The following is a 27,634-nucleotide window of genomic DNA, read 5'->3' as shown; positions in this document are numbered from 1 at the left end:
CTTGGGCTTGGCCTGTCTGTCTGGGTAGCTCGGTTTGCTAGACTGTGGCACTGATAATGCCAGGTTTGCAGGTTCAATCCCTGTCTGGGACAGCTGCGTATTCCTGCATTGAGGCACTTTGACGAAATCATCCTCAGGGTCCCTTCCAACTCTGAGTCATTCATTCATTCATTCATTCATTCATTCATTCATTTATCTTGCAATACATACAGTCATAGGGACATGGGTGGCGCTGTGGGTTAAACCACAGAGCCTAGGACTTGCCAATCAGAAGGTTGGCGGTTCGAATCCCTGTGACGGGGTGAGCTCCCGTTGCTCAGTCCCTGCTCCTGCCAACCTAGCAGTTCGAAAGCACGTCAAAGCGCAAGTAGATAAATAGGTACCGCTCCGGTGGGAAGGTAAACGGCGTTTCTGTGCGCTGCTCTGGTTCGCCAGAAGCAAGTTAGTCATGCTGGCCACATGACCCAGAAGCTGTACGCCGGCTCCCTCGGCCAATAAAGTGAGATGAGCGCCACAACCCCAGAGTTGGTCACGACTGGACCTAACGGTCAGGGGTCCCTTTACCTTTACATACAGTCATACCTCAGGTTAAATACGCTTCGGGTTAAATATTTTCAGATTGCGTACCAGAAAGGGTTACTTCCGGGTTTCGCCACTTGCACATGTGCAGACGCTCAGAATGACATCACGCACACGCACAGACGCGGGCTGCATTCTGCTCAGGTTGCAAACGGGGCTACGGAACCAATCCTGTTCGCAACCAGAGGTACTACTGTACAGTGGTACCTCGGGTTAAGTATTTAATTCGTTCTGGAGGTCCGTTTTTAACCTGAAACTGTTCTTAACCTGAAGACCACTTTAGCTAATGGGGCCTCCCGCTGCTGCCGTGCCGCTGCTGCGCAATTTCTGTTCTCATCCTGAAGCAAAGTTCTTAACCCGAGGTACTATTTCTGGGTTAGCAGAGTCTGTAATCTGAAGCATCTGTAACCTGAAGCGTATGTAACCCGAGGTACCACTGTATATGAACTCTTTACATATTGAAACATATACATTATATTCGTAAATTCACATTTTCACATTTCTCTTTGTACCAACATTTATCCATTTCATATTTCTTGCCCTGTGTCTTCCCTCCACTCGTGCAAAGATCTCCTTTCCGAAGAAGTGAACTCGATTGCAACAGCTTTTGCTTGAAACCCTGGTCCATTTTGGATGGTGCAGCAAGTTTTTATTCTGCTTGAGAAAGGCCACAGGGGCAGAAGGTTGCAGGATCAGTCCCTAAAAGTGTCTCCAGGCTGGGCTGCAGAGATCGCTTCCTGAAACCCTGGAGAGTTGAGCTCCGTGGGCCATGGACAGGGCTGGATTTAGGCTGGATGAGGCCTGAGCTCCTGGTAATGGGGCCCTTTCTATGTCCAGCTGTCCTTTGTCAACAAGAAATTGTCACTTTTTTGTGTTGAATAGATGCTATATGGTCATTTATGGACCTCATAGGTATCTCAAGCCATTTGCACATGCAGAATGTAAGCACCCTATATATAGAAAGGAACAAACCAGTGATTGTTTAGGGAGCAGGCTAATAATAATAATAATAATAATAATAATAATAATAATTTATTTATATCCTGCCCTCCCCAGCCGAAGCCGGCTAACAGAGCGGCTAACAACAGTAAAATAATACAGCATTCTAAAAACAATTCATTATAAAATCAGCTAGCAGGTGGGGCCCATGACTTACATCATAGGAGCCTACACAACACAAAACACTGTTTCTGTATGTCAGTTTTATTTCATTTGGTTTTTTTATCTTGTATTTTGGAAATCTACATCCAGGTTTTTTTCCCTTTAATTTTTTTGGGGGCCCCCAGGAGAGAGGGGCCCTAATCTATATCTTGTTTAGCTTATACGGTATGTAAATCCGGCAATGGCCATGGATCTGGGTTGCAGATTTCTGTTAAGGAGCTGAGTTATCAGATATCTGAGCTATCAGAGACAGCAAGATATCATTCATTTAAGCCGATAAGTGAGGAACAGCCCCTGCGTGGAATCAGGCACCTCCCCACAGACCTTTAAGCGCAGGTTTATTGCTGATAAGGAGATTGGTCTTTACAGGACCACAGAAGAGCAAAACCCTGGGGAACGGATTGAAACGCATCATATTTATGTCGCAAGGAGCAGAATCCTTTTGGGAAAGGCTGGTTCTAATGTTTGTTTATTTCTGTCTCAAGGGACCATCTTAATTTCTTTTCTTTTCTTTTAAATTATTAATTTTGTTAGTATTCTCTACACAACAGCAAAAACGAAAAAAAATAATACACAAAATAAAAAAGCATACAAAAAAGACACACACACCACAAATCCAAATCTTACAAAATAAGAATATAAACACTAAAAAGAAAAACAAACATTGACTTCCACCATCTCAATTTCATATATCTGCTCATGGGGTCTGAACTAGCGGTGTGATGGACCGGGAACAAGACCTTGGGGGTCATGTTGTTGTTGTTTGTTGTTGTTTAGTCGTTTAGTCGTGTCCGCCTCTTCGTGACCCCCTGGACCAGAGCACGCCAGGCCCTCCTGTCTTCCACTGCCTCCCGCAGTTTGGTCAGACTCATGTTTGTAGCTTTGACAACACTGTCCCACCATCTCGTCCTCTGTCGTCCCCTTCTCCTTGTGCCCTCCATCTTTCCCAACATCAGGGTCTTTTCCAGGGAGTCTTCTCTTCTCATGAGGTGGCCAAAGTCTTGGAGCCTCAGCTTCAGGATCTGTCCTTCCAGTGAGCGCTCAGGGCTGATTTCCTCCAGAATGGAGAGGTTTGATCTTCTTGCAGTCCATGCGACTCTCAAGAGTCTCCTGCAGCACCACAATTCAAAAGCATCAATTCTTCGGCGATCAGCCTTCTTGATGGTCCAGTTCTCACTTCCATACATCACTATTGGGAAAACCATGGCTTGAACTATACGGACCTTTGTTGGCAAGGTGACGTCTCTGCTTCTCAAGATGCTGTCTAGGCCTGTCATTGCTTTTCTCCCAAGAAGCAGGTGACTTTTGGGAGAGGCTGGTTCTAATGTTTGTTTCTTTCTCTGTCTCGAGGGACCATCTTAATTTCTTTTCTTTTAAATTATTAATTTTATTAGTATTCTCTACACAACAGCAAAAACAAAATACAATAACAATACACTAAACACAAAAACAAGCATACAAAACACACACACACCACAAATCCAAATCTTACAAATTAATAATATAAACACTAAAAAGAAAAACAAACATTGACTTCCACCATCTTAATTTCACATATGCGCTCATGGGGTCTGAACTAGCGGTGTGATGGACCGGGAACAAGACCTTGGGGGAGTCCACGAAAATGTCTCCCCAAGGTGTGTCGGTCACGAAAAAAGAACACAGGAAAGGGATCAGAAATAAAATTGCTGATATCACAATGCTGTTATGCAAATCTGTGGCGTTGCGTTTGGAATATAGTGTAGTTTGGTCCTCTAATGCAAAAAGGATGTTGTAGAGTTGGAAAATGTTTAGGAAAAGGCCACCAAAATTATCAAGGGGATAAAATTGTTGGACCTTTTCCATATCTGCTATTGGGTCCCCGGAGCGCAGATTCACAAGAAGTGGCAACCAACCTTGCAGGATTCAACAGGATTTATTTGCATATGCAGGACAAAGGTACAGAGCGATAAATTCGCAATCTGCACACCCCAGTAAGGGTGCGCCCACTTTTTACACCCCTTAGAATGCATAGACACGTGTTCACATGTAAAACATGTGATTTACCCCAATAGCAATAAGATGGGGCTTTGTTTCTTGTGTTACCCTCCTCCTTTTCAGTCTCCCCCTGTCTGGGGTTGCAATAACACCCATTCAACCTTCCTCTTATCTCTACTCGTCTAAGCCAGACATTCCAGAGAGAGAGAGGCCCATTTTTACTGTAACATTTGAGAGAGGAGAAAATGCCTAAAAGAGTTTTTGGGACCATATAGAGAACAATATTCTAATGGCCCTTCAAAATGACTCACCTATGGAGAAAAGTTTGCAGGGGAACTGAAACCTTATGGGGGGGGGGTGGTTCAGGGAGAGATTCAGGATTCTTCCCCGTTTATTTTATGTATTTAACAAAATTTATATACTGCCTGGCTGTTGGTGTTTTTAAAAAGCTCTCTGAGTGGTTTTGGAACACAGGTTTACAAAATAGATTCTCCATAACCAGGTTAAAAAGGTGTGTAAACACATTCAAAAAGATGATGGAAATAGCCAGGAGCTAAAGAGAGAGAGCCCATGAACCAATTCGGTTTTTGCAATTCCCACCCAAACCTTCCTTCTTTTTGCAAAAGAGTAAAGAATTGGAGCTGAAGTGATAGCATCCATTTGTTCTCCCAAGATTGAAATCTTCCTTCAGGATCTCTTAATGCAATCAGTTGTTCAGCTGGACCAAATCAGGCCTGCAGCCTGATTCCCATCTCTGCAGTAATGGGCAGCAGCTGCAGAAATGAGGAAGTCTTAACTGTTGTGGGCAAAGACTTGTTTCACAAAGAAACTATAGGATGCTCTCTTGGAGTTTTGTGCATGCAGCGATGACCAACAACCTAGAGGTGAAAATCGGAAAATTAAAATATCGTGGAAAAGTTCATTTCAGTCATTCTACTTAAAAGGTGAAACTAATATATGAGATAGACTCATGACCTGCAAAGCGAGATATGTCAAGCCTTTATTTGTTATAATTGTGGTGATTATGGCGTACAGCTGATGAAAACCCCAAATTAACAATCTCAGAAAACTAGAATATCAAATGAAATCAGCAAAACAAGGATTGCAAATAGAGCAATATTGGACCTCTGAGAAGTAGAAGCATGCATATGTACTCAGTACTTGGTTTGGGCCCCTTTTGCATCAATTACTGCCTCAATGCGGCGTGGCATGGATGCATATTCAGTTGAATTACTGAAATAAATGAACTTTTCCATGATATTCTAATTTTCCGAGTTTCACCTGTAGACTGCTTTAACAGAGAATTCACAGGGGCTTTAATGGGTTGTCCTGGAGCAGATGTTAAGCTAACTGGTCGGTAACCTCCCGTATCCTCCCGGGATCCATTTTAAAAAACGGAGTCTCACATTGACCACTTCCCCAGCCCACAGGTGGAGAGGCTGATCTTAAGGACAAGTACCCAGCAGAACCCCCTCTGAAGAATCTAGACCAGAATCTTTTTCTCCCAGTGGCCAACCATTGATTCATGGCATTGTGCAGTTGGAGGGGACCCCAGGGGTCATCCAGTCCAACCCCTGCAATAAATAATAATAATAATAATAATAATAATAATAATAATAATAATAATAATAATTTATTATTTATACCCCGCCCATCTGGCTGGGTCTCCCCAGCCACTCTGGGCGGCTTCCAACAAAATATTAAAATACAGTAATGCATCAAACATTAAAAGCTTCCCTAAACAGGGCTGCCTTCAGATGTCTTCCAAAAGCGATGCAGGAATCTCAGCTAAGGCGCCCAACCTCTTCTTAAAAACCTCCAAGGAAGGAGTATGTACCACTTGGGAAGTCCGCAACCAAGACCTGAGTGCAAGGGCCTTCTCCCCTCCTAAAATTGCTGGAAGCTGACATTCAGAGGCATATTAAGATAGCTTTCAGGGTTCCTGGCCTTGTAATAGCTGTGCTCTCCCTCCAGGAGTTTGTTCCGATCAAAAGTGGGCGAGACAAACTCCTGGAAGAGAATGAGGCTATCAAAGGCTACCAATAGCAATGATTCTTCAACATCAACTTCGTTGGACTGGTCATGTTGTGTGGATGCCTGATTAGCGTCTTCCAAAGCAACTACTCTAGTCTATTCCAAACTTAAAAATGGAAAGTGTAATGCTGGTGGTCAACAAAAGAGGTTTAAAGACTGTCAAGGCAAATCTTAAAATATGTAGTATAAACACTGACAACTGGGAAACACTGGCCTGTGAGCGCTCCAGTTGGAGAACAGCCTTTACCAAAGGTGCCATGGGCTTTGAAGACACTCAAAGTCAGGACACAAGGGAGAAATGTGCTAGGAGGAAGGCATGCTTGGAAAATCCACAGCGTGATCAACTCCTGTGCAGAAACCTATGTCCCCATTGTGGAAGGACGTGCGGATCCAGAACTGGCCTCCACAGTCACTTACGGACTCACTATTAAAATCGTGTTTATGGAAGACAATCTTACTTGGCTAAAAGGGATCGCCAAAGAGAATATGCTAAGACATGGGTAGGCAAACTGAGGCCCAGGGTCCGGATCCAGTCCAATCGCCTTCTAAAGGTGGACGGTCTGGAAATCAGTGTGTTTTCACATGAGTAGAATGTGTCCCTTTTATTTAAAATGCAACTCTGGTTTATTTGTGGGGCATATTCATTCACCCCCCCGCCAAATATAGTCCAATCCCCCACAAGGTCTGAGGGACAGTGGACCAGCTCCCTGAAGAAATTTGCTGACCCCTGTGCTAAGTATTTAAAGGTAAAGGTAAAGGGACCCCTGACCATTAGGTCCAGTCATGGCCGACTCTGGGGTTGCGGCGCTCATCTCGCTCTATAGGCCGATGGAGCTGGTGTTTGTCCGCAGACAGCTTCCGGGTCATGTGGCCAGCATAACTAAGCCGCTTCTGGCGAACCAGAGCAGCGCACGGAAACGCCGTTTACCTTCCCGCCGGAGCGGTACCTATTTATCTACTTGCACTTTGACGTGCTTTCGAACTGCTAGGTTGGCAGGAGCAGGGACCGAGCAACGGGAGCTCACCCTGTCACGGGGATTCGAACTGCCGACCTTCTGATTGGCAAGCCCTAGGGTCTGTGGTTTAACCCACAGCGCCACCCGCTGTAGTTGCATGTAAACTACCATCTTCCATGTCTCCCCTAAGGACTTCCCTAAGGAATGTTAAGCATAGTAGGAAAGGATCTATTAAATAAGTCTTATCCTTCCTTCACTCACGCTAGGAAGTGATGTAGCAGAGCAGATTCCCCTCAATATAGCTTGGAAGCTAGTTTGCAGATTCGTTTGAATCTCTTAAGGTAAAGGTAAAGGGACCCCTGACCATTAGGTCCAGTCGTGGCTGACTCTGGGGTTGCGGCGCTCATCTCGCTTTATTGGCTGAGGGAGCCGGCGTACAGCTTCCAGGTCATGTGGCCAGCATGACTAAGCCGCTTCTGGCAAACCAGAGCAGCGCACGGAAACACCGTTTATCTTCCCGCTGGAGTGATACCTATTTATCTACTTGCACTGGTGTGCTTCTGAACTGCTAGGTGGGCAGGAGCAGGGACCGAGCCCCTCTATGTGAGCAATTCCTCAACAGCAAAAAAAAGGAAGAAGCTGACATGCAAAAATGTTGGGTCTGGCTACCTCTTCACACTTCACGGGATGAGGAGAGATGTCTTGTGGTGACACCTGGCACAAAAATATTTCAAATATTTGCCGATCCTTCTCTTTCTCTCCCCTGCTCACGGTTCGCAACTTTCGAAATATCCCTTTCCCTCCTGTCAAAAGCGAAGCAAACTGTGCAGCTCCCCATTCCCACAACCCGGTAGCAAAGCTTTGGACATAAATGCACCCATTTTCCTGAAGCTTATCATTGCAAGGTGAGGACTCTGTGGGGAATGGTAGTCCCAAAGGCGAGACAGAGATCTCCCATAACGTCAGCCCTATGGCCTCGTCTGCTGCCCTGTAGATTCCACCACAACACCATAGTTTGCTGCGGAGTGAATTTGTATTTATTTATAAAAATATTTACATCCCGCTATATCATTTTTTTAAAAGAGCAGTTTACAACAATATACATATTTTTTTTTAAATTGAAACTTTAAAAATTTAAACCAGAGACCATCACCTTACTATTATGCAAATACATTTCCTGAAGGGCCTGAAGGCACAGAAAAAGTTCAGGTTGAAACGGAAGGAGCCTGCTGAATCTAGTGGCAGGGAGTTCCACAGGACTGGCTGGGCCGATGACACTAAAGGTTTGGTTTCTTGTTGGGGTCAGATGATCCTCGCCAACTCAGGAGGTGGCCAGCAACGCTCTTGCGGATGATCTCAGCGGTTTGGGATAGAAGGGTTCAGGTGACCCCTGAGGTAGAATCGCAGAATCGTAAGGGACCCGAGGGTCATCTAGCCCAACCCTGGGACCAAAGTTGTCCCCCTCCAACTTTTTCCTTTTATTTATTTATTTTAAAAAACCTTGCATTTATAAAGACAGACTTGCTACCAGCCATTATTCTCCTCAGTTGGCCAGAAGGTGGAAGCAACAACCTCTTTTCTGCATCTACTCCCGGAGTGCCAATTGGTGGGGAAGTTCTGTGATGCAGTAGAAGCTTCCGATGATTAGGCGCCAATTGGCGTAAAGGTCTTTGGAGGGGATCACAGTCCTAGGACTTGAGACCCTGATGGGTGGAAAGATCGGAAGGGGTGAGGGTGGGGGGAGATCTCCAGATTCCAAAATGTTGGGAAAGTGCCAGGGGCAGCGCCAGGAGGAAGCGATGGTTATGTTTGGGCATTGCGCTCTGTCTCTGCCAGACACTCTCTAACCAGCGCCCGGGCACGAATACCGTATTTTTCGCTCTATAGGACGCACTTTCCCCCCTCCAAAAACGAAGGGGAAAAGTGTGTGCGTCCTATGGGGCGAATGCAGGCTTTCGCTGAAGTCTGGAGAGCGAGAGGGGTCGGTGCACACTGACCCCTCTCGCTCCCTGGGCTTCAGGCAGCTATCCGCAAGCCTTCTGAGCGCGGCGGGAGTTCCTTGTGGAAGTCCCTGTTCCTTGTGGAAGCCCTAAAGGCTTGTGGAAAGCAGCCTGTTCTGGGGTCGGGGGAAGCTCGGGTTTTCCCTGCCCCAGCCCCGCGGCTAAAAACGAAGTTGCGCGCAACCCGGCTGGAGAGGTTGCGCGTGGCTAAAGAGGAAGCCAAGACAGCCGGCGGGATGGATCCTGCTCGCTGTCTTGGCTTCTTTGCTCTTTGGGGCTGGGAAAAAAAATTCCCCCCCCCTTTATTCCCCCCCCCCTAAAAACTAGGTGCACCCTATGGCCCGGTGCGCCCTATGGAGCGAAAAATACGGTAAATCCTCACGTCAGCCTCTCCATAGCACTCTTGCTGCCTGCGTGGGCAGGTCGAATCTCCTTGCCCGCCTCCTCAATGACGGAAAGCAAGTCTGTGTATGTGTTCTGGGAGCCTTGGGCACCTAGTGGCTGCATATCCTGCCCGTAGCCCATCGAAGGGGGCCCAAAATCGTTGAAGAGAGGTCAGAAGGGGGCAGAAGCTCCAGAGATCATCCCCGACTCTGCGCTCTCGGGTGCTGGCCGGCCCGCCCGGGACCAAAGTTGTGGAGGGCTTTGTAAATCAAGACAAGGACCTTGAACCTGGCTCAGTAGCGAATGAGCAACCAGCGCAGCTCCTTTAGCAAGGGAGTTCAATGTTTTCGCTGGAAGCTCCGGTCAGCAATCGGAGCGCGGCTTCTGAACCGGGTCCAAGGGCAGCCCCACGCAGAGCGCATTGTAGTAGTCCAGCCTCGAGGTTCCCAGTGCACGGACTATGGCTGTGCAGGAACAGCAAACCAAAGAGAGCTGGGCAGGATGGCATCTAATGGAGGGAGACTGGGATTTCTGTTTCAATTTTTCCGGTGAGATCTGGAACATTTGCAGTTGCGAATCCCGGGTGTTGGAGAGATTAAGCCAAAAGGCACCATCTCTAAGTCCAACTTTTCTTTTCAGAGAAGCAAGTGGTCTGGGGACAGCAGCGCTTCTCCCGGCTGCTGGCCGGGCTGGTAGGGGGCCACCACCGTGCTTCGCAAAAAAGGCCCGGCCACACTGGCAACTGGGAACACGATGTCGGCCGGCTGGGTCATCCAGGCGTCGAAGACGGTCTTGTTGGGCGGCATGGCTTGGTCCAAGTCAAGCGAGAGCCCCGAGGGATGGGCCAGGGCGGCGGGGGGCCTGGGGAGCAGCTCCCAGTACCCCGGGGGGCTTGCGAAGGGCAAGGGGTTGTAAATCGGCAGCTCCGGGACGGCGGAAAAGGCAGGGAACGGAGGCGGGTAGCTGGGGGGAGCCACCACGTTGGGGGCCACGCACTTGGTGTACGAGGTGGGCAGCTGCTGCAGGTGTGGCCCCCCGGCCCGCGGGGCATCGTCGGAGTCCGAGCTGCTGCTCTCGGGGTCCTGGAGGACCCGGGGGCGCTTGGCCAAGCTGTGGGGCGCGTGCCCCTTCTTGGGCCTCGGCCACCCGGCTTGCCTTCCGTCGGGGGACAGGGACCCCAGGGAAGAGAGGCTGCTGGAGGAGGAGAAGGAACGGAGGGCCGGCAGGCGGCTGGGGGGCCGCCAGGGCAGAACTGGGTGCCCTGTGCAGACCTGGTAGATGGGGACGGAGCCCCAAGCGTCTAGGGCGGCGGAGGGGCTATGGGGCAGCTCGGGGGCTGCCCTGGGCTTCCCGCTCAGACCCACGTCCTGGAAGTCGCTGAGCAGGGTGTCGATGCTGATGGGGCTGTTTTGGGGGACCCCTTCGCCGGCCGGGAATGTCCTTGTGTCCTCAGGGGTGGGCATGTTCTGGGGGGCCGGGGGTCTTCCGTTGAGTGGCCAGCCGTGGTACACATAGGGGGCCAGGTCGGCGGCAAACGCCCGCTCTTCCTGCCGGGAGATGGGGGTGTTCTGCAGTTTTAGGGCCTCCGGGGGGATGCGGTTCACGTCCACTGTCCAGAAATTCCCCTTGGCCTTGGGCTTGGAGGGGTCCTTCAGCACCTGCGGGAGACGGGAGGGAGGAATGAGGTGCTTTTTTTATTATTGTTATTAATAATAGTAATAAATTTTTATTTATGCCCCGCCCTTCCCGGTTCAAAAACCAGGCTCAGGGCAGCTAACAACAAATTTAAAGCACTTAATTGTAGAAGCAGCATAAAACACAGTATAAAAACATGAATAACAATAAATTTCAAAGTTCAGAAATCAATTTAGGGGAAATCCATCTAATAAGCATTAGATAGTCTCCAGGGCTAGCTGGCTGAATTGGTCCTACCTGGGCCAGCGAGGAGGCCAGGGGAGAATTAGCTGTGGGGTCTCAGAGCGGGTGATCTTCATAAAAAGGGAAAGAAGGGGAATAAAAGATCAGGCTGAGTTCAGATTAAAAGCCAGGTGGAATAGCTCTGTTTTACAGGCCCGACGGAAGGAGGTTAAATCCTGCAGGGCCCTGGTCTCCTGGGACAGAGCATTCCACCAGGTCGGAGCCACCACTGAGAAGGCCCTGGCCCTAGTGGAGGATAATCTGACTTCCTTAGGGCCAGGGACCTCTGAACGATGGTTGTTCATGGATCTTGGTGTTCTGTTGGGAGCTGCTAAGAGTGGCTGGGGAAAATAATAATAATAATAATAATAATAATAATAATAATAATAATAAGAAGAAGAAGAAGAAGAAGAAGCTTATGCTCTGCAATTATCCTGTCCAATTCTGGCCCCTCTTGAAGCGCAGGGTCCCCTTCAGACCCAAACCCTCCCTCCTCCCTTGCGCCCCCACCTCACCTTGTAGAAACAGTCATTGGAAGACAGGTTGTGGCGGATCGAGTCCTTCCATCCCTGGTAGCCTTCCTTGAAGAAGGGGAAGAGGGTGCTGATCTCTTGGATGATCTGGAAAGAGCAGGAAGCAAATGTGAAAGGATTCCTCGGGAGTCAGTGGGCACCGATCCCGGACAGTGCCCCCTAGAAACGCAGGCAATACTGGGAAATGATATATAATGAGTTGAAAAAAATGTTGAAATATGCATTTATAAAGAAACCAGAAGCATTTCTATTGGGCATTGTGGGGAGTGATATAAATAGAAAGGAGTGTAAGCTCTTTTTATATGCAATAACAGCAGCGAGAATATTATTGGCCCAAAAATGGAAGCAAGAAGAGTTACCGTCGATTGAAGAATGGAGGATGAAGTTAATGGACTATACAGAATTAGATAAACTAACAGGAAGGATTCGAAACCGGCGGGACCAGAAATTCACGGAAGACTGGAATAAATTTACGGACTATTTGAAAAGTAATTGTGAAGAACAGACGGCGTTTGTAGGGTTGCAAGAAGTTTTGTGAGGAGTATTATTGGAAGTATTGTAAAAATGGATAAGGGGGAGGAGGATTTGTTAAGAGATGTAAAGGCAATATAAAGTTAAGAAATGCATAAGAAGTGGTTAAAACGGTGGATCATCAGAAGGGCTGATGGAAGTCCAAAAAGATTGTATAAGTGATAAGCTTTATGGTACATTTTATAATTTATATGTTAAAATTAATAAAAAATATTATATTAAAAGAAAGAAAGAAAAGAAATGCAGGCAATACAACTCTTGGGGAGAAGGAATCGAGAACGGCCGGCTCTGGATTCTAGGATTCTGCAATATCCTTCTGGAGGGGAGGAGGCCAGAATCTGGTAGACAGCGCCATCTGCTGGAATGACCAGAGCTCTGCCACCTTGGGCTGGCCACCATCTCCAAGCCTTACCCGCCTCGCAGGGTTGTTGTGATAAGAGGGTAAGATCGGCTGCTTTGAGCTCCTTGGAGCAAAGCTGGGAAATAAACCAAATAAATAAATCGATTCCTGCGGGGGGAAATGGCTGGCCCAAGTATATATTGGATCAGATACGGCATTTTATATTTGCAAAAAGGTCTGGCTCAAAACCATCTGTCAAGAGATAAGAGGAAATCGTTATTAAATATTATTAAATGTTACATATTAAAGTATGCAGTATCTGACTCCAGACAGGTGATTTAGAATGCAGCATGGTTCAGGGATGGAGGTATACTCATTTCATATTTCATATATTTTTAACTGCAGCTATATCTGAATTGTCTCTGTTATATCCAGCTGCAATTCAATGTATCCCTGTTGTGTTTTATGATTTTCCTGATATTGTAAGTGAGCTGGAACTGGTCTGTGACCATAATAATAAAATTCTAATTCTAATACAGCAGATTTCTAATTTCTCAATTAACTTGTTTTGGGGAAAAAAGTTAACTATGCATTTTAACTATGCGTTCTATCTAATATTAGGTTACAAAACCACTGCACTCTCATGTGGTTTTATCAAGTTATCTGAATGATGTAGTGAGGGGAAAAAATATTTATGAGCTAATATGAAGCTCTCAGCAACTACAGAAGTTTCGATTGCCACAAAGGGGAATGTTAGCATGACATTAACAGTGAAAACATGGCTGGAATATTGCAGAAATATCAAAGGTTACAGAGCACATTCAGTTATGGGATGGCTGGAAAAAAGCAATACCACCTTATTTACCAACTTCATGAAGAAAAAACTATAGACCACATATATACTGCTATAATTCATACGAATTAACGTAGTATTAATGAGCTGCAATGACTGTAGTTGTAATATTGGCTTACATTGCCTTTTATTCATATTTATGTTAGTGCGCTTTATTGCATTTGGTTCTCTAGAGAGGTCTTTCAATACGAACCAGCCTAGAAGCTATCAGGAAAGAGGAAGATGAACTGATTAAGGGTTTCTAAAAGGGATGACCTGGAGAATTCTCCCCGCCCCACCACAGATAGCTCTTTTAATGATCCCAGAAGACTCCCTGGAAAAGACCCTGATGTTGGGAAAGATGGAGGGCACAAGGAGAAGGGGACGACAGAGGATGAGATGATTGGACAGTGTTCTCCAAACTACCAGCATGAGTTTGACCAAACTGCGGGAGGTAGTGGAGGACAGAGGTGCCTGGCGTGCTCTGGTCCAGGGGGTCACGAAGAGGCGGACACGACTAAACAACTAAACAACAACAACAAAATGATTGTATTTATAATATTGGCTTACACTGCATTTTATTCATATTTATGTTACCCTTGTAGTGTACTTTGTTGCATTTACAGATAGGTAGCCGTGTTGGTCTGCCATAGTCAAAACAAAAAAAATTCCTTCCAGTAGCACCTTAGTACTAAGGTGCTACTGGAAGGAATTTTTTTTGTTTTGTTGCATTTGGTTCTCTAGATAGATCTTTCAATATGAACCAGCCTAGAAGCTATCAGGAAATAGACGAACTGATAAAGGGTTTCTAAAAGGGATGACCTGGAGACTTCTCCCCGCCCCACCACAGATAGCTCTTTTAATGAGCTATAGGCATATCCTGCTCAGAGGATTTGCATTTCCTGCCTTTGCTTTGTTCAAAGCAACCTTTTGAATAGAACAGGTGAGCTCCACCTGAGGGCAAGATGCTGAAGACAGAGCAGTGCTGTGTGAGCTGTCGGTTTTAAGCTGTGGGACAGCTCAGTTGCTAGAGCCTGAGACTCTGAATATCACGGTTCCCACGCTGGGCAAAAGATTCCTGCATTGGAAGGGGCTGGATTATCCTCATGGTCCTTTCTGACTCTGCAATTCTGTGATAACCTTAGTCCAGTGTTTCCCAACCTTTTTTGGGCAAAGGCACACTTGTTTGATGAAAAAAATCTCTGAGGCACACCACCATTACAGCCCCGTGACGTCAGCGCGCAGCGTCACTTGAGCTCCTTCTCCTGCTCGTTCAGGGCCGCAGTGGCGTAGCGTGGGTTGTCAGCACCCGGGGCAATGCAAGTAATTTGCGCCCCCTAACCCGTGGATTTGCGCCCCCTAACACTAACCCCCAGATGTTGCGCCCGGTGTGGCTGGCCCCCCCTGCACCCCCCACGCTAGGCCACTGATCCATAGCTAAAAGCAGAAGTCGACAAATGTGTCCTGTTTTTTGCTCTTCAAAATATGGCAACCCGAAGACCCCCAGGGACCGTCCAACCAGCCTAGGAAGTGTGCTCTGGTCGCGGGGGAGGAGACACGAGGCATTGCCATCCACACCTGGAATTGAGGAGGAGCTGGAAAGGTCCTTTGGTTTCACACCCAGGACCCATTTTTTCTCTCTTCTTTTGAGAAAGGGGTGGGAAACGGGATTTGGAGGGCGCATGTGTGCGCGTAGCTGAGCTCCAGTTGCTCTGGGCATTTCTGGATGGCGCCGGTAGCGTCTCTCCTAACCCCTCCCCACCCCGGTCTCCACCCCCCCCCCGCCCAAAGGCTTCCCCCTACCTGGCCAAAGTTCCACCAGAAGCTGGAGATGCGGTTCGCGCTGCCCACGAAGAGGACGCCGAACTCGGAGAGGACGTATTCCTTGCGCTCAGCGCAGCGGCGCAGCTAGCCGCTCAGGGGCCCGGGGCGGCGCGCGCGTCCTGCAGCCAGGGGCGAGTGCCATGGGGGCGAGCCATGGCAGGGCGCGCTGCGTGGAGCCTCGCTGCAGCCTCCCCCTCAGCTGTAGGGAGGCTGAGGCGGTGGGCAGAGGCCAGAGCGGAGCTTGCGGGCAGTTCGCCCGCAGACGCATGGCTCAGGCACGCTGCAGGCGCCGAGGTGTGGCGCCCAGTGCCCCCCGCCTCGCCTAGCTACCAGTGGCATAGGAAGGGGTCTGCGGTGGGTGCGGGGCTGAAAGGACAGACAAGGCTCCAGCAACCACCCCCACCGCCAAGTCCGCCGGTCCTGCAGTCCCTTGCATGCTGACTTGGAAGTACAGTGGTACCTCGGGTTACATACGCTTCAGGTTACAGACTCCGCTAACCCAGAAACCTCGGGAGGGGCAGAGAGCTGCGAGTGCGCCCCCCGCAGATGTTGCGCCCGGTGCGGCCGGCCCCCCCCGCACCCCCCACGCTACGCCACTGCAGGGCCGGGTCGCCGCCGTGAGGGAAGGGCGCCGGGGCGCTGCTGCTGCTGCTGCCGCCGCCGCTCCCGGCAGGCATGGGCCCAGCTGAGGCGTCGGCGGCTGTTGTGGTGGTGGCGGCGATAGCGGGCGGAGGAGGGGGCGGCGGCGGGGCCGAGGTGGCCGGCGGCGGCGGGGGAGGCGGCGGCGGGTGGAGCAGGAGGGCGGCCGAGGCCGGTGAGGGAGTAGGGTTGCCCGGGGCTTGAGGAGCCGTCGCCGGGAGTTGCTGCTGCTGTTGTTGCTGCTGCTGCCCGGACATGCCGGCCTCCTCCTCGTCCGCTGTCTCGCGCTCCTCCCTTTTGCGCGCGCTGCCCTGCCGCCGCCCCATTGGCCGGATCCTGTCAGCTGATCCTGTGTTATTTCCTGTGTGTGTGTGTGAGGGGAGAATGGAGAGAGAAACCTTGGCACCACCACCGCGGAGCCGCCCCCGGCTCGACGCGGATCCTCGCCGCCGCCGCCCCGCCTCTCGCCGCCCGACTCACCCGCCTCCCTCCCACGGCACACCAGGCAAGGTCTCACGGCACACTACTGTGCCGCGGAACACCGGTTGGGAAACACTGCCCTACCCAGCCCTCACACTGCATTCACAAAGCCGGATAAGTGAGCCACTGGGTCCTAGAGTCTGCACACCCCCTTCCCAAAGCTTAGTTAGCACTTACCCAGTTTGGGAAGGAAGTGGGAAGGCTCTAGTAGCCTACCAGAGACTTGTGCCTCCTTCCCAAAGTCCCTGTGTGGCCCACAGCTTCCATATTGAAGTACTCCTGCAACCCACTTGGTAGGAAAAGTCCTGCTATAAAGGCATTTTCCTGAGACAATGTGTCTTTTAATTTCCTTTATCAGAGTTGTTAGTCACTAGCAGTTAACTAGTTAGTGTGTTCTCAGTAGTTTTTGTTTGCAAGGAATCAGTTAAATAACAAAGCAGCTCTCCTGTAGGCTTGTAGAGGAATAAATGTAGCTTAATTCAGATTGAGGATGCTATGCTGGGGCACAGGAACCATTTCCCCATCTGATTCCCCTCCCCTGGATCTGCTGTTTGCATAAAGAGAAAGATTTCTGCCCCGAAACTAACTGTGGACACTGCCTGAAATTAGGTATCTCTGTGGCTGCAATTGCCATTCTTAAAAAGACTAGATATCCCATTATCTTCTTCAGTTGTACTTAAAGTCAGGAAGAAAAGCCGCATCTTGAAATAATCATAGACTTTTAAGAGTTCATGGGACCACAAGGGTCATCTAGGCCAGTGTTTCCCAACCTTTTTTGGGCAAAGGCACACTTCTTTCATGAAAAAAATCTCGAGGCACACCACCATTAGAAAATGTTAAAAAATTTAACTCTGTGCCTATATTGACTATATAAAAAGTACAGTGGTGCCTCGCAAGACGAAATTAATTCGTTCCGCAAGTCTCTTCGTCTTGCGAGTTTTTCGTCTTGCGATGCACGGTTTCCCATAGGAATGCATTGAAAATCAATTAATGCGTTCCTAGGGAAACCGACTTCAGACCAGGTCCGGGGACAGTCTGTCCCCCGACCTCTTCTGAAGGCTGGGGGGGGGGGGGACAAGGGCTTTTCTTCCCACTGCCAGCCTTCAGAAGGCTGTTCTGAAGGCTGGCGGTGGGAAGAAAAGCCCTTCTTCCCACCTCCCGCCCCGCAAGCTCCGGGGACAGGAGGGCTTTGCTGCCGACCGCCAGCATTTTAAAAGCCCCTGCTGTCCCGGGGCGATTTTAAAATGCTGGCGGGCGGGAGCGAAGTCTCCGCTGCCCCGAGGAGATTTTAAAATGCTGGGGGTCGGCAGCGAATGCTTCGCTCCCGCCCGCCAGCATTTTAAGATCACCCGGGGCAGCGGAGAAGTCTCCGCTGTCCCGGGAAGGCAGGCGGGGGGAGCAAAGACTTTTGCCCCCGCCTGCCTTCAGAAGAGGTCCAGGACCTCGTTCCGATGCCCGGCGGCGGGGTGAGAGGTTCCCGCCCCCCGCCCCGCTTCGGGGCAGCGTTCCGAAGCGGGGCGGCTGGGGCAGGTGTTCCCGCCCCCCCGCCCCGCTTCGGGGCAGCGTTCCGAAGCGGGGCGGCTGGGGCAGGTGTTCCCGCCCCCCCGCCCCGCTTCGGGGCAGCGTTCCGAAGCGGGGCGGCTGGGGCAGGTGTTCCCGCCCCCCCGCCCCGCTTCGGGGCAGCGTTCCGAAGCGGGGCGGCTGGGGCAGGTGTTCCTGCCCCCCCCGCCCCGCTTCGGGGCAGCGTTCCGAAGCGGGGCGGCTGGGGCAGGTGTTCCCGCCCCCCCGCCCCGCTTCGGAGCAGCGGGAGAAGCGATCTCCCCGCAGCCCCTTGCTTCAAAAGAGGTCCGGGGGCAGCGGGGAAGAAGCGCTGCGCTTCCCGCTGCCCCCGGACCTCTTTTGAAGCAAGGGGCTGCGGGGAGATCGCTTCTCCCCGCAAAGCCTTGCTTCAAAAGAGGTCCGGGGGCAGCGCGAAGCGCTTCCCGCTGTCCCCGGACCTCTTTTGAAGCAAGGCTTTGCGGGGAGAAGCGATCTCGGGCGCCGCCTCTCCCGCCTCCCTCCCACGGCACACCAGGCAAGGTCTCACGGCACACCAGTGTGCCGCGGAACACCGGTTGGGAAACACTGCCTTAGTCAGAGGTTTTCAACCAGTTTGCTGTGCATAGCTATCAACTTTTCCCTTTTCTTGCAAGGAATCCTATTCAGAATAAGGGAATTTCCCTTAAAAAGGGGGGAAAGTTAACAGCTATGGTGCTGTGGCAGCCTGGGGTGCCTTGAATTGATGGCCAGGGGCGTCCTCTGTCCCTCTTTCCTTCCCTTCCCTCCCTCTTCTAATGTCTTCCCAAAGACATGAGCAGCCGCAGGATCACATTCACCCGGTGCTCTTCCAGCTACACTGGCTCCCGGTGGAGGACAGGATCAGGTTCAAGGTGCTGGTTTTAACCTTTAAAGCCCTATATGGCCTAGGACCCTTGTACCTACGGGACCGCCTCTCCTGGTCTGCCCCGCAGAGGACCTTAAGGTCCACAAATGACAACATTCTGGAGGTCCCAGGTTGCAAGGTGGTTAGATTGGTCTCAGCTAGGGCCAGGGCCTTTTCAGTACTGGCCCCGACTTGGTGGGACGCTCTGTCCCAAGAGACTAGGACCCTGCGGGACTTGACATCCTTCCACAGGGCCTGCAAGACGGAGCTGTTCCACCAGGCCTTTGGTCTGGACTCAGTCTGACCCCCTTCTTTGGTCATCCTCACAGAACTCTAGCCCAACGGTTGCCATTAATTTGATTCTGAATTGATTTTAGAATGTATTTTAATTAATTGATTGCGATTTTATGTAAACTGTGTTACTTTTATTGTTAGTCGTTCTGAGCCTGGCTTCGGCTGGGGAGGGCAGGATAGAAATTTATTATTATTATTATTATTATTATTATTATTATTATTATTATTATTATTTGCAGCAGCCCTGATCCTGCCATTGCTGGCTCCCAAGGTAAGGTGCTGTCTTCGCTTTCACCTTTGGCCAGTCTCCGTTGGGCCACTAAGACTGCGGGCATCCTCTGCCCTGTGGGGCAGCGTGAGGAACCCCTCTCTATTTTTTGGGGGGGGCAGCTTAGAGACCAGGGGTGGCAGCAGCAGCTGCCCAAAGGACTCCCAAGAAGAGGGGAGAGGAGAGGAACCACGGGGGGGGGGGCAGGTTTGGAAAAGGATGAGGGGCTGCCGACTCTGCAAGCAAAGAGTGACCTAACTGGATACTTATGTCCCCCAGGGGTGCCACAGAAATAATGTACAGTGGATGCTCAGGTTGAGAGCGTGATCCGTGCGGGATGCACATTCGCAACCCACATCTGCACATGCAGTTCCGGTACTTCCAGGTTTCGGCGGTCTGTAACCCGAAAAAACACAACCTGAAGCAGTTGTAACCTGAGGTATGACTGCAGTTGGTCAAGGGAGCCATGGACTCAAAAAGGATGAAAACCTCTGCCTTAATTGCATTCCCCACCAGAGATGGAACAGGATGCCCCCTTCTGGGCAGCCTCTGCAACTGCAAAGTGAGAGACTCATGGAGTCGAGTTCCTCAGGGGTGAGATGCCAACAATGGGTGAATTTTAGCATAGATTCTCCATTTCCAGCCAACACCAAATGAAGCTGAGAAACCACCAAGTTTCCTTCAGCATCTTCAGCACTCGGTCAACTTCAGACCTGTACCAGATCCTGCACTGGAGGGGGTTGGACTAGATGACCGTAGGGGATAGCCCTTCCAACTCTACTATGATTTGTAAATAATAATGATGATGATAATAATAATTATTACTATTATTATTATTATTTATACATACCCCGCCCTTCCCGGTTCAGAAAACCGGGCTCAGGGCAGCAAATTTAAAACACTTAATTGATGCAACAAAAAACAGCTATCTACTGCTATCCCAGAAAAGAAATTTAGAGACTCATAAAATTGTCGAGTTGGGAGGGACCCCAAGGATCATCTAGACCATCCCCCTGCGTTGCAGGAAACGTGTAATTACTTGAAGCTTGTATTTCTGGCAGTGAGAAGCAGGTACAGCTGCATAATAATAATAATAATAATAATAATAATAATAATAATAATAATAATTTTATTTATACCCCACCCTTCCCGATTCAGAAAACCGGGCTCAGAGCAGCTAACAACAAATTTAAAACAACTGATGCAACAAAAAACAGCAAAAAATGGAGTATGAAACGTGAATAACAATAAATTCAGAATTCAAAAATCAATTTGGGGGGAAATCCATCCAATAAACATTAGATGATCACCAGGGCCAGCTGGCTGAATTAGTCCTAATTATCATTTATATTGATCATCAAATTGTAAATAAGAGAAGCTGCACTTCTTAGCCTCCCTGCCAGCTGTCCAGACAAGGCGTGAGGGAGCTTTTGAAACCACCTTGAACCAGGTAAGGCATTGACCCGACTCCTCCTGTGTGGGAAAACCTGGATGATCCAAAAATGTCAACAGAGAAGACTGCCTTCCCACCCACCCCTTGCAGGCTTGCAGGAAAGAGTTCAGTTGGGTGTGCTTTTCTGCAAAGAGGGGGGGCAGAAAAGGAACTTTCCCCCATCCCGATTGAGACCCAGGTCTGCATGGCCATGAATTGTAACTGCTTGCCGTTCTCAAGCTGTGAGTCCCCAGACGTTGTTGGACTACAACTCCCATCATCCCTGAGCTCTGGCCTTGCTAGCTAGGGGTGATGGGAGTTGTAGTTCAACAACATCTGGGGACCCACAGGTAGAGAAAGGCTGGACCTGAAAGGCCTCGCAACCGACTCCCAAATTAGGGAGCCCGGCACCACCACCCTGTTTTGAGCATCACTCTTGTGGCTTAGGGCCCTCGTATTTACGGGACCGCTCTCCTGGTCTGCCCCGCAGAGGACCTCAAGGTCCATGAATAATCATAGTTTAGAGGTCCCTAAGGAAGTCAGATTATCCTCCACCAGGGCCAGGGCCTTCTCAGTGGTGGCTCCGACCTGGTGGAATGCTCTGTCCCAGGAGACCAGGGCCCAGCAGGATTTAACCTCCTTCCGCTGGGCCTGTAAAACAGAGCTATTCTGCCTGGCTTTTAATCTGAACTCAGCCTGATCTTTTATTCCCTTTCCTTCCCTTTTTATGAAGATTACCCGCTCTGGGGTCCACAGCTAATTCTCCCCTGGTCTCCTCGCTGGCCCAGATAGGACTAATTTAGCCAGCTAGCCCTGGGGATCATCTAATGTTTATTGGATGGCTTTCCCCCCAAAATTGATTTTTGAATTCCGAATTTATTGTTATTCACGTTTTATATTGTATTTTATGCTGTTTTTTGTTGCATCAATTAAGTGTTTTAAATTTCTTGTTAGCCGCCCTGAGCCTGGTTTTCTGAACTGGGAAGGGCGGGGTATAAATAAAAAACTATTATTATTATTATTATTATTATTATTATTAAGCAGCTGTACCTGCCTCTCACTGCCAGAAATACAAGCTTCTAATAATTAAACGTTTCCTGCAACACACGGGGCTGGACTAGATGACCCTTGGCAACTCGACAATTCTATGAGTCTCTTAATTTTTTTTCTGGGATAGCGGTAGAGGATGCCTGGAACAGGAAACGGAAACCTTATCTCGCCATTCTCCCACGCTGAGATCCAAAGCTGGCTTCCAATGTTTAAAAACCCACTTAGGTAACCCTGGCCCACCCCATAATAATAATAATAATAATAATAATAATAATAATAATAATAATAATAATTTTATTTATACCCCGCCCTCCCTAGCCAGAGCCGGGCTCAGGGCGGCTAACACTAATAATATAAAACCACAGTAAAAACATAATAGGGGGAAAAGAGAGGGAGGAAAAAAGCAAAAACAAAAAAACCCGAACTTAAAATACAGGTTAAAATGCAATTTAATAATCTTGAGGGCTGCAGTTCTGCGTAGCCATCAGGGCCAGATTTCGGTTTGACGAGGAGGTCCTAAGCTGCCGAAGGTAATGGGGCCCTTTCTTTGTCCAGCTGTCCTTTGTCAGCAGCAAATTGTCACTGCTTTTTGTGTTGAATATATGCTATATGGTAATTTATGGACCTAATAGGTATCTCAAGCCATTTGCACATCACAAAATATGTATTTTATCAGAGGAAGTGTTTAACTGAAATACAATACATCCAGGTTGTTTTTTCCTTTAAATTTTTTTGGGGGGCCCTAAGCTATAGCTTGTTTAGCTTATACCAGGGGTCAGCAAACTTTTTCAGCAGGGGTTCGATCCACTGTCCCTCAGACCTTGTGGGGGGCCGGACTATATTTTTTTTTGGGGGGGGGGAATGAATGAATTCCTATGCCCCACAAATAACCCAGAGGTGCATTTTAAATAAAAGCACACGTTCTACTCATGTAAAAACACACTGATTCCCGGACCGTATGCGGGCCGGATTTAGAAGGCGATTGGGCTAGATCCATAACTGTCAACTTTCCCTTTCTTTAAGGGAAATTCCCTGATTCCGAATGGGATTCCTTGCAAGAAATTATCTCTTTCAGCCTTCTGGAAGAAGGTACAGGGTTATAAAGACCAGGATGAAATTCTGGTTCTAAATGCAGCATAAAGAGTCTCTTTAGTATATTGTATTTTAAAATAGGGTTTCAGAGTTTTTAGCGGGTTTTGGATGTTTTATGTAGATTTCCAATTTCATTGTTCTGTATGGGACAATGACAATAAAGATATCGTATATCGTAAGAAAAGGGAAAAGTTGACAGTTATGGCCTGATCCGGCCCCTGGGCCTTAGTTTGCCTACCCAGGGGTCTTCAGAGTTAGGAGAACTGGGGGGGGGGGGTTCATTGAGTGGGGAAGCTTAGGGTCTGGATGGCAAAGGATAAAGGTAATCTTTGCCACTGAGCCAAGAAGCCTGTTATCTCCCCAGGCATCTGTCAGCTGAGCAGGCTCATTCCTCCTACTGTATGTAGTGTAAATATCTCCCCCACATCATCCATGGGTCAGAGATCAGTCAAGCCAGATGGGGATTAGCGCCAGCAGGGTGCAAATTGCTTTGGTGGAGGGGAGAGGAATGTTGCATTGGAATAAGGCAGCATCACTCGAACTCGCCTCCCTGCTGCTGCCCTCTCTCTCCAAGCCCTCTCAATTGTCTGCTGCATCACCCAGGGAGCCACTCCCAAGGCATTTGCCCAGGAGATCCATAGGGGCATCGAACTGGGTCAGGCTGCACACTTACTGGAGAGTAAGTCCCACTCAGTGCAGACATCACAAGAGCAAAATCCAAACTTCGGAAGGAAAGAAAGTTAATCAATACAGTGGTCCCTTGGTTCTCAAACGAGGGACCCTGCTGAAAAAGTTTGCTGACCCTTGCTGAAGACTATAAACAAGAGCTAGGATAATTTTACAGAGGGACCTTCCACAAAGCGTTGCCAAAAGGCAGTCCTTGACGAATAGCAATGGCCAAGCCCGACCCCTTGGGTCGAGGGCCTCTGAGAATGCACAGAGTGCCTCTCAAACGTATTTATTTATTGCCCTTGAGCCCACCTTTCCTCTAAGGGCCTCCAGGTGGCCACGTGGTTCTCTCCCTCCTTGTGTCATCCGCACAACAGCCCTGTGAGGTAAGCTCAGCTGAGAAGCAGCAACCGGCCTTTGAGGCCACACCCAGTAAGGTTCACAGCCAAGGGACGGGGATTCGAACCCTGGTCACTGGCGGAGGAACACGATCCTGGTGGGGTGCCATCGCGGCTGCCCCCAGCTCCGCCACTGATCCTGGTCTCCCACTTCCTAGTCCAGCGCTCTAACCATTGCACCACCATTGCCTTTCCAATTTCTAAACTTCACCCTGCACCTTATATGCTGCCCTGTTTTTCAGTCACAATATATTCTGGTCCTATATTGCACGAATGAACCCCTTGCTCCCCCAAGGATGGCCGTCGCTCCTCCAAACTAGTCTTTCCCCAGAATTACACCCGTGGCTGTAATTCAGAGGCATAACGCCCACTCTCATCGCCTTCAAAGGACTCTCGGCCAGCATCATCGACATCTAGTGGCAGGGAGTTCCATAGATTAACCCTGCACTGAGTGGGAAAAGTATATACACCCCTTCGTCCAAAATCTGCTGCAGGAAGAACCACAAATTGTAGGCTTCTGGGAGAGGGAGAAATTCTTCTCAATAGTAGACCCACTCAAATTGACGGAGCTAAATCACTCAGGGTCATTCATTTCAATGGGTCTAGCCTGGGGACGACTAATAATAGATAGAACACTTTTTTTTCTGCCCCAAGTTCTCCATATAATCGAAATTAGAATGATCATGAATGAATAAAAATTACCTGGGCTAATTGTACTATGGTCTTTTAAACTGGGGGAGGCGGGTACTGGTCTTGTTTGTTACCATGTTATGTATTTTTCTGTTTTTATATTGTAAACCACCCTGTGATCCTTTGATGCTGATGTATAAAATAAATAATAAATAATAATAATAATAATAATAATAATAATAATAATAATAATAATAATGTTTTTTCTTATTAAAACCTAAATTATTTTACTCCCTCTTTAGTTTCCTCCACCCTGAATTGCACAAAAACCAAACATCTCCCCCCCCCCTCTAAAAATACCGGTACTATCAAGGGGTTTTTGGTGAGGATGGCTTGCCCCATGCAGAGGTGTTGGAAGGGGTGGGTGGGTAGAGGAGATTCTTAGTTATCCCAGAGGGATTTTTTTATCTTGCTGAAGCAGCTTAGCACAGCTGGGGGGAGAACCAAGTACCTGGAAGTAAATATTCCCTCAATTTCAGAGATAATAAAGGCTTGGAGCAAGCCATTTCGCTAACTGGTTTGGGAAGGAGCAGTCCTTAGGCAGATAAGAGCCCTGGTCTTTGAAATCCTAGCCCTAGCCTGACCCCAGGGTGACCTAGAATATTTATTTCATTTCCTAAAATGCTTGATTGCAAAAAAAACCAAAATCCCTCAAAGCACCAGTAAGGAAATTTGACAACAATCTTAGACTTCTGAAAAGTTAAAATAGATGAAAAACAGGATTAAATCTCACATTTCAGGGGGTTGGACTAGATGACCCTAAGCTCCCTTCCAACTCTACAGTTCTAAATATCTAGCTAGGCTGGTCTGAACAAAAATGTTCCCATCGGGCGCTGACAGTGAATATCAATAGGCAGGGAGTTCCAAAGTGTACAGGTGCCACCACGCTAAAAGATTGAATTTCTGCAAATGTGGGGAGGGTGTTATTTTGGATCGAAGTGGTTGAATGGGTCCGTATCAGACCATCTCTGATGGGTAAATAGAGAGCAATCCTGATTACTTGGACCAGAATGAAGCCCTGGAAGAGGGGCAGGCACTCTCATAAAAACATGAGCTGCCTTGCTTTTACTCTCCTGCAAGAGACCCAGGAAAGCAGCAATGGTTGCAAGACAAGGGAGCCCATTCTCTGCACAAGCCTAGGGATGTCAGAATTTCAAATAAATTCCGCCATCCTGAATGATTATTCTGGAAACTAAGTCCCCATGATTTGGAAAGAGCTGTTGTGTTAATGCAGCCTGTTCTGCAGCCTTTGAGGGACGAATTAAACTCCAGTTGAATTGTGAGGCTCCACAAGGATCGGGCCCAGCTTTTGCAGCATCACAGAAATCACAACAAGTATCCCTGCAAGTAAGTTCAGGAAAGCTCCAAGCCTAAAAAAAGTCAAGACAAAATCCTTATGCTTTCTGGGCTCGAACACATTGTACAAGGCAAAGGATATTAATCCTAGGGCTGCTGAATTCGTAATGGAAGCAAATGCCATTAAGTCCTGAGCAGTAAAAATTTCCCATTTGACCGTAATAAATTATCTGTCTATTCCAGAATCCTTGTTCTCACAGCAGCCAACCTGATGCCCATCGTGGGAAAACAACAAACAGGATCTGAACACAAGAGCCTTCTCTCTCCTTTCCTGAAACTTCCAGTAACTGCCTCCAGCTGTGGTGGCAAAGCCCAGCCATTCTGGCTAGTAGCCCATGAATTTATCCAATCCATACAAGTTGGTGGCCATCTCTGCCTCCCGCAGTTTAACTCTGCACTGCCTGAAGGACTTCCTTTTACTCATCCTGAATCTCCCAGGACTCTGCTTCCTGGGATGCTGCTACAGTTATGAGAGGAAGAGAACGACTTTTCTCTAGCCTCTTCTCCCATGTGCAATTTTACAAACTTCGATCGTGTCGCCTCCAAGAGAGAACCAATTCTAGGACCTTCCCTAGACATCTGAAGGCAGCTTTTACAGTCGGGTGTATCCTGTAAATTCTGCGGGAAGCTGCCCAGAGTGGCTGGGGCAACCCAGTCAGATGAGCTGGGTACAAGCAATAAATATTATTATTATTATTATTATTATTATTATTATTATTAATAGCTTTTTCTCTAAAGAGTCTCCTTTTTTCATAGGAGAGTTGCTCCATCTGCTCCCTCATTTTGGTGGCCCTTTTCTGCACCTTTCCCAACTCCACAATATCCTTTTGTAGGGACGCCCCCCCTCGCCCCCCACCCCTCTGATCATCTTACCTGGGACAATTTGAGCTTCCGGCTTGGAGAGGTCTGGATGGCCAGTGCAATCATTGCCAAATAGGTGTAGGGGGGCTTGGGGTGACGGTGGTAGTTTTTCTTCTTCCTCTTCGCCTTCCTGCCCGCCTCCTTGGCCGGACTCTCGCCCTGCTGGCCACCAGGCTCCTCGGCAGACCCCAGAGCTTCCTTGCCCAGGGTGGGGCCCTGATCCAGGGTGCCATTCTCAGGATTTTGGTGTGGACTGGATGTAGCAGACATTGCTGCTGCTGCTGCTGCCTCCGCCTGGGAGAGCCTGAAGGGCTGGTCAACTGACCTAGGATAAACAGCTTGTTGCCCTAAAGGAGGAGGAAGATTTGGAACCCATTCATGTCTTTATCATGCTGATGATGGAATCTCAGCCTGGAGATGGAGATCCTGCAGGGCAGAAGGGTGTGAGGGGAGGGGCGCAGGGGCCGGTTGGCAAACCATTAACATCTGGCTGCTAATCTCTGAGCCAGAGATCCAGAGCCTGGGTTAGCCCCATGAGATGCCTACTGCAGGCATGGGGAGGTGGAGGATTTGCAATCTCTTGGTAGCGGCGCCTAATGGTGCTGCCATTCGCAACGGGCACACCAAACATCTGGAGCAGAACCAGGTCCCCGGGCTAAACAGGAGCCCACAAACTGGAGTTTTAATTCGTAGCGAGCAACCTATCCTTTCCCTGACAGGGTGGTTCTTGATCGATGAATGACAGATTTGTGGGGTGGGAAGGGGCCCCAAAGGTCGTCAAAGTGGGAGGGGTAGTGTTACGGAAATTATGGGGGGGGGGCGCCTAGATTTTTCCTCAACAGTAGCTAATGCTGCAGAAGACAGAATCGGGGTTCAAGGTGACCTTAGGAGATTGGAGAACTGGGCCCAAACTAA

At 48.8% G+C, this 27,634-nt stretch overlaps 2 protein-coding genes across 2 annotated transcripts; both read right to left on the bottom strand.

The window, feature by feature from the left end:
• Window positions 1-8,510: 8,510 nt before the first annotated feature.
• LOC114601239 (cyclin-dependent kinase 2-associated protein 2-like) lies at window positions 8,511-9,232 on the bottom strand. The gene is made up of 2 exons (XM_077933627.1): window positions 9,090-9,232; window positions 8,511-8,586 (listed from the first exon to the last, which is right to left on the bottom strand). The coding sequence occupies exons 1-2, from the start codon at window positions 9,230-9,232 to the stop codon at window positions 8,511-8,513; spliced, it is 219 nt and encodes a 72-aa protein (XP_077789753.1).
• Window positions 9,233-9,726: 494 nt separating this feature from the next.
• On the bottom strand, window positions 9,727-26,989 carry LOC114601238 (forkhead box protein H1-like). The gene is made up of 3 exons (XM_028738460.2): window positions 26,732-26,989; window positions 11,524-11,628; window positions 9,727-10,749 (listed from the first exon to the last, which is right to left on the bottom strand). Exons 1-3 carry the CDS (start codon window positions 26,987-26,989, stop codon window positions 9,727-9,729), a joined length of 1,386 nt encoding a protein of 461 aa, XP_028594293.2.
• Between the last annotated feature and the right edge of the window lie 645 nt (window positions 26,990-27,634).

Source organism: Podarcis muralis, chromosome 8 (genome assembly GCF_964188315.1).
Source record: "Podarcis muralis chromosome 8, rPodMur119.hap1.1, whole genome shotgun sequence".
Lineage (NCBI taxonomy): Eukaryota > Metazoa > Chordata > Lepidosauria > Squamata > Lacertidae > Podarcis > Podarcis muralis.
This window is presented reverse-complemented; position numbering and strand designations above follow the sequence as displayed.

What these genes read in the sequence shown, in the direction of transcription:
- LOC114601239 (XM_077933627.1), bottom strand. Translation starts at nt 9,232, where the DNA reads ATGGGCTACGGGCAGGATATGCAGCCACTAGGTGCCCAAGGCTCCCAG. An exon ending in AGTGCTATGGAGAGGCTGAC is followed by an intron (nt 8,587 to 9,089) that starts GTGAGGATTTAC and finishes CGTCCTATAGAG; the next exon opens with CGAAAAATACGGTATTCGTG.
- LOC114601238 (XM_028738460.2), bottom strand. Translation starts at nt 26,989, where the DNA reads ATGTCTGCTACATCCAGTCCACACCAAAATCCTGAGAATGGCACCCTG. An exon ending in GGAAGCTCAAATTGTCCCAG is followed by an intron (nt 11,629 to 26,731) that starts GTAAGATGATCA and finishes TGCTCTTTCCAG; the next exon opens with ATCATCCAAGAGATCAGCAC. An exon ending in CCAATGACTGTTTCTACAAG is followed by an intron (nt 10,750 to 11,523) that starts GTGAGGTGGGGG and finishes CGTCTCCCGCAG; the next exon opens with GTGCTGAAGGACCCCTCCAA.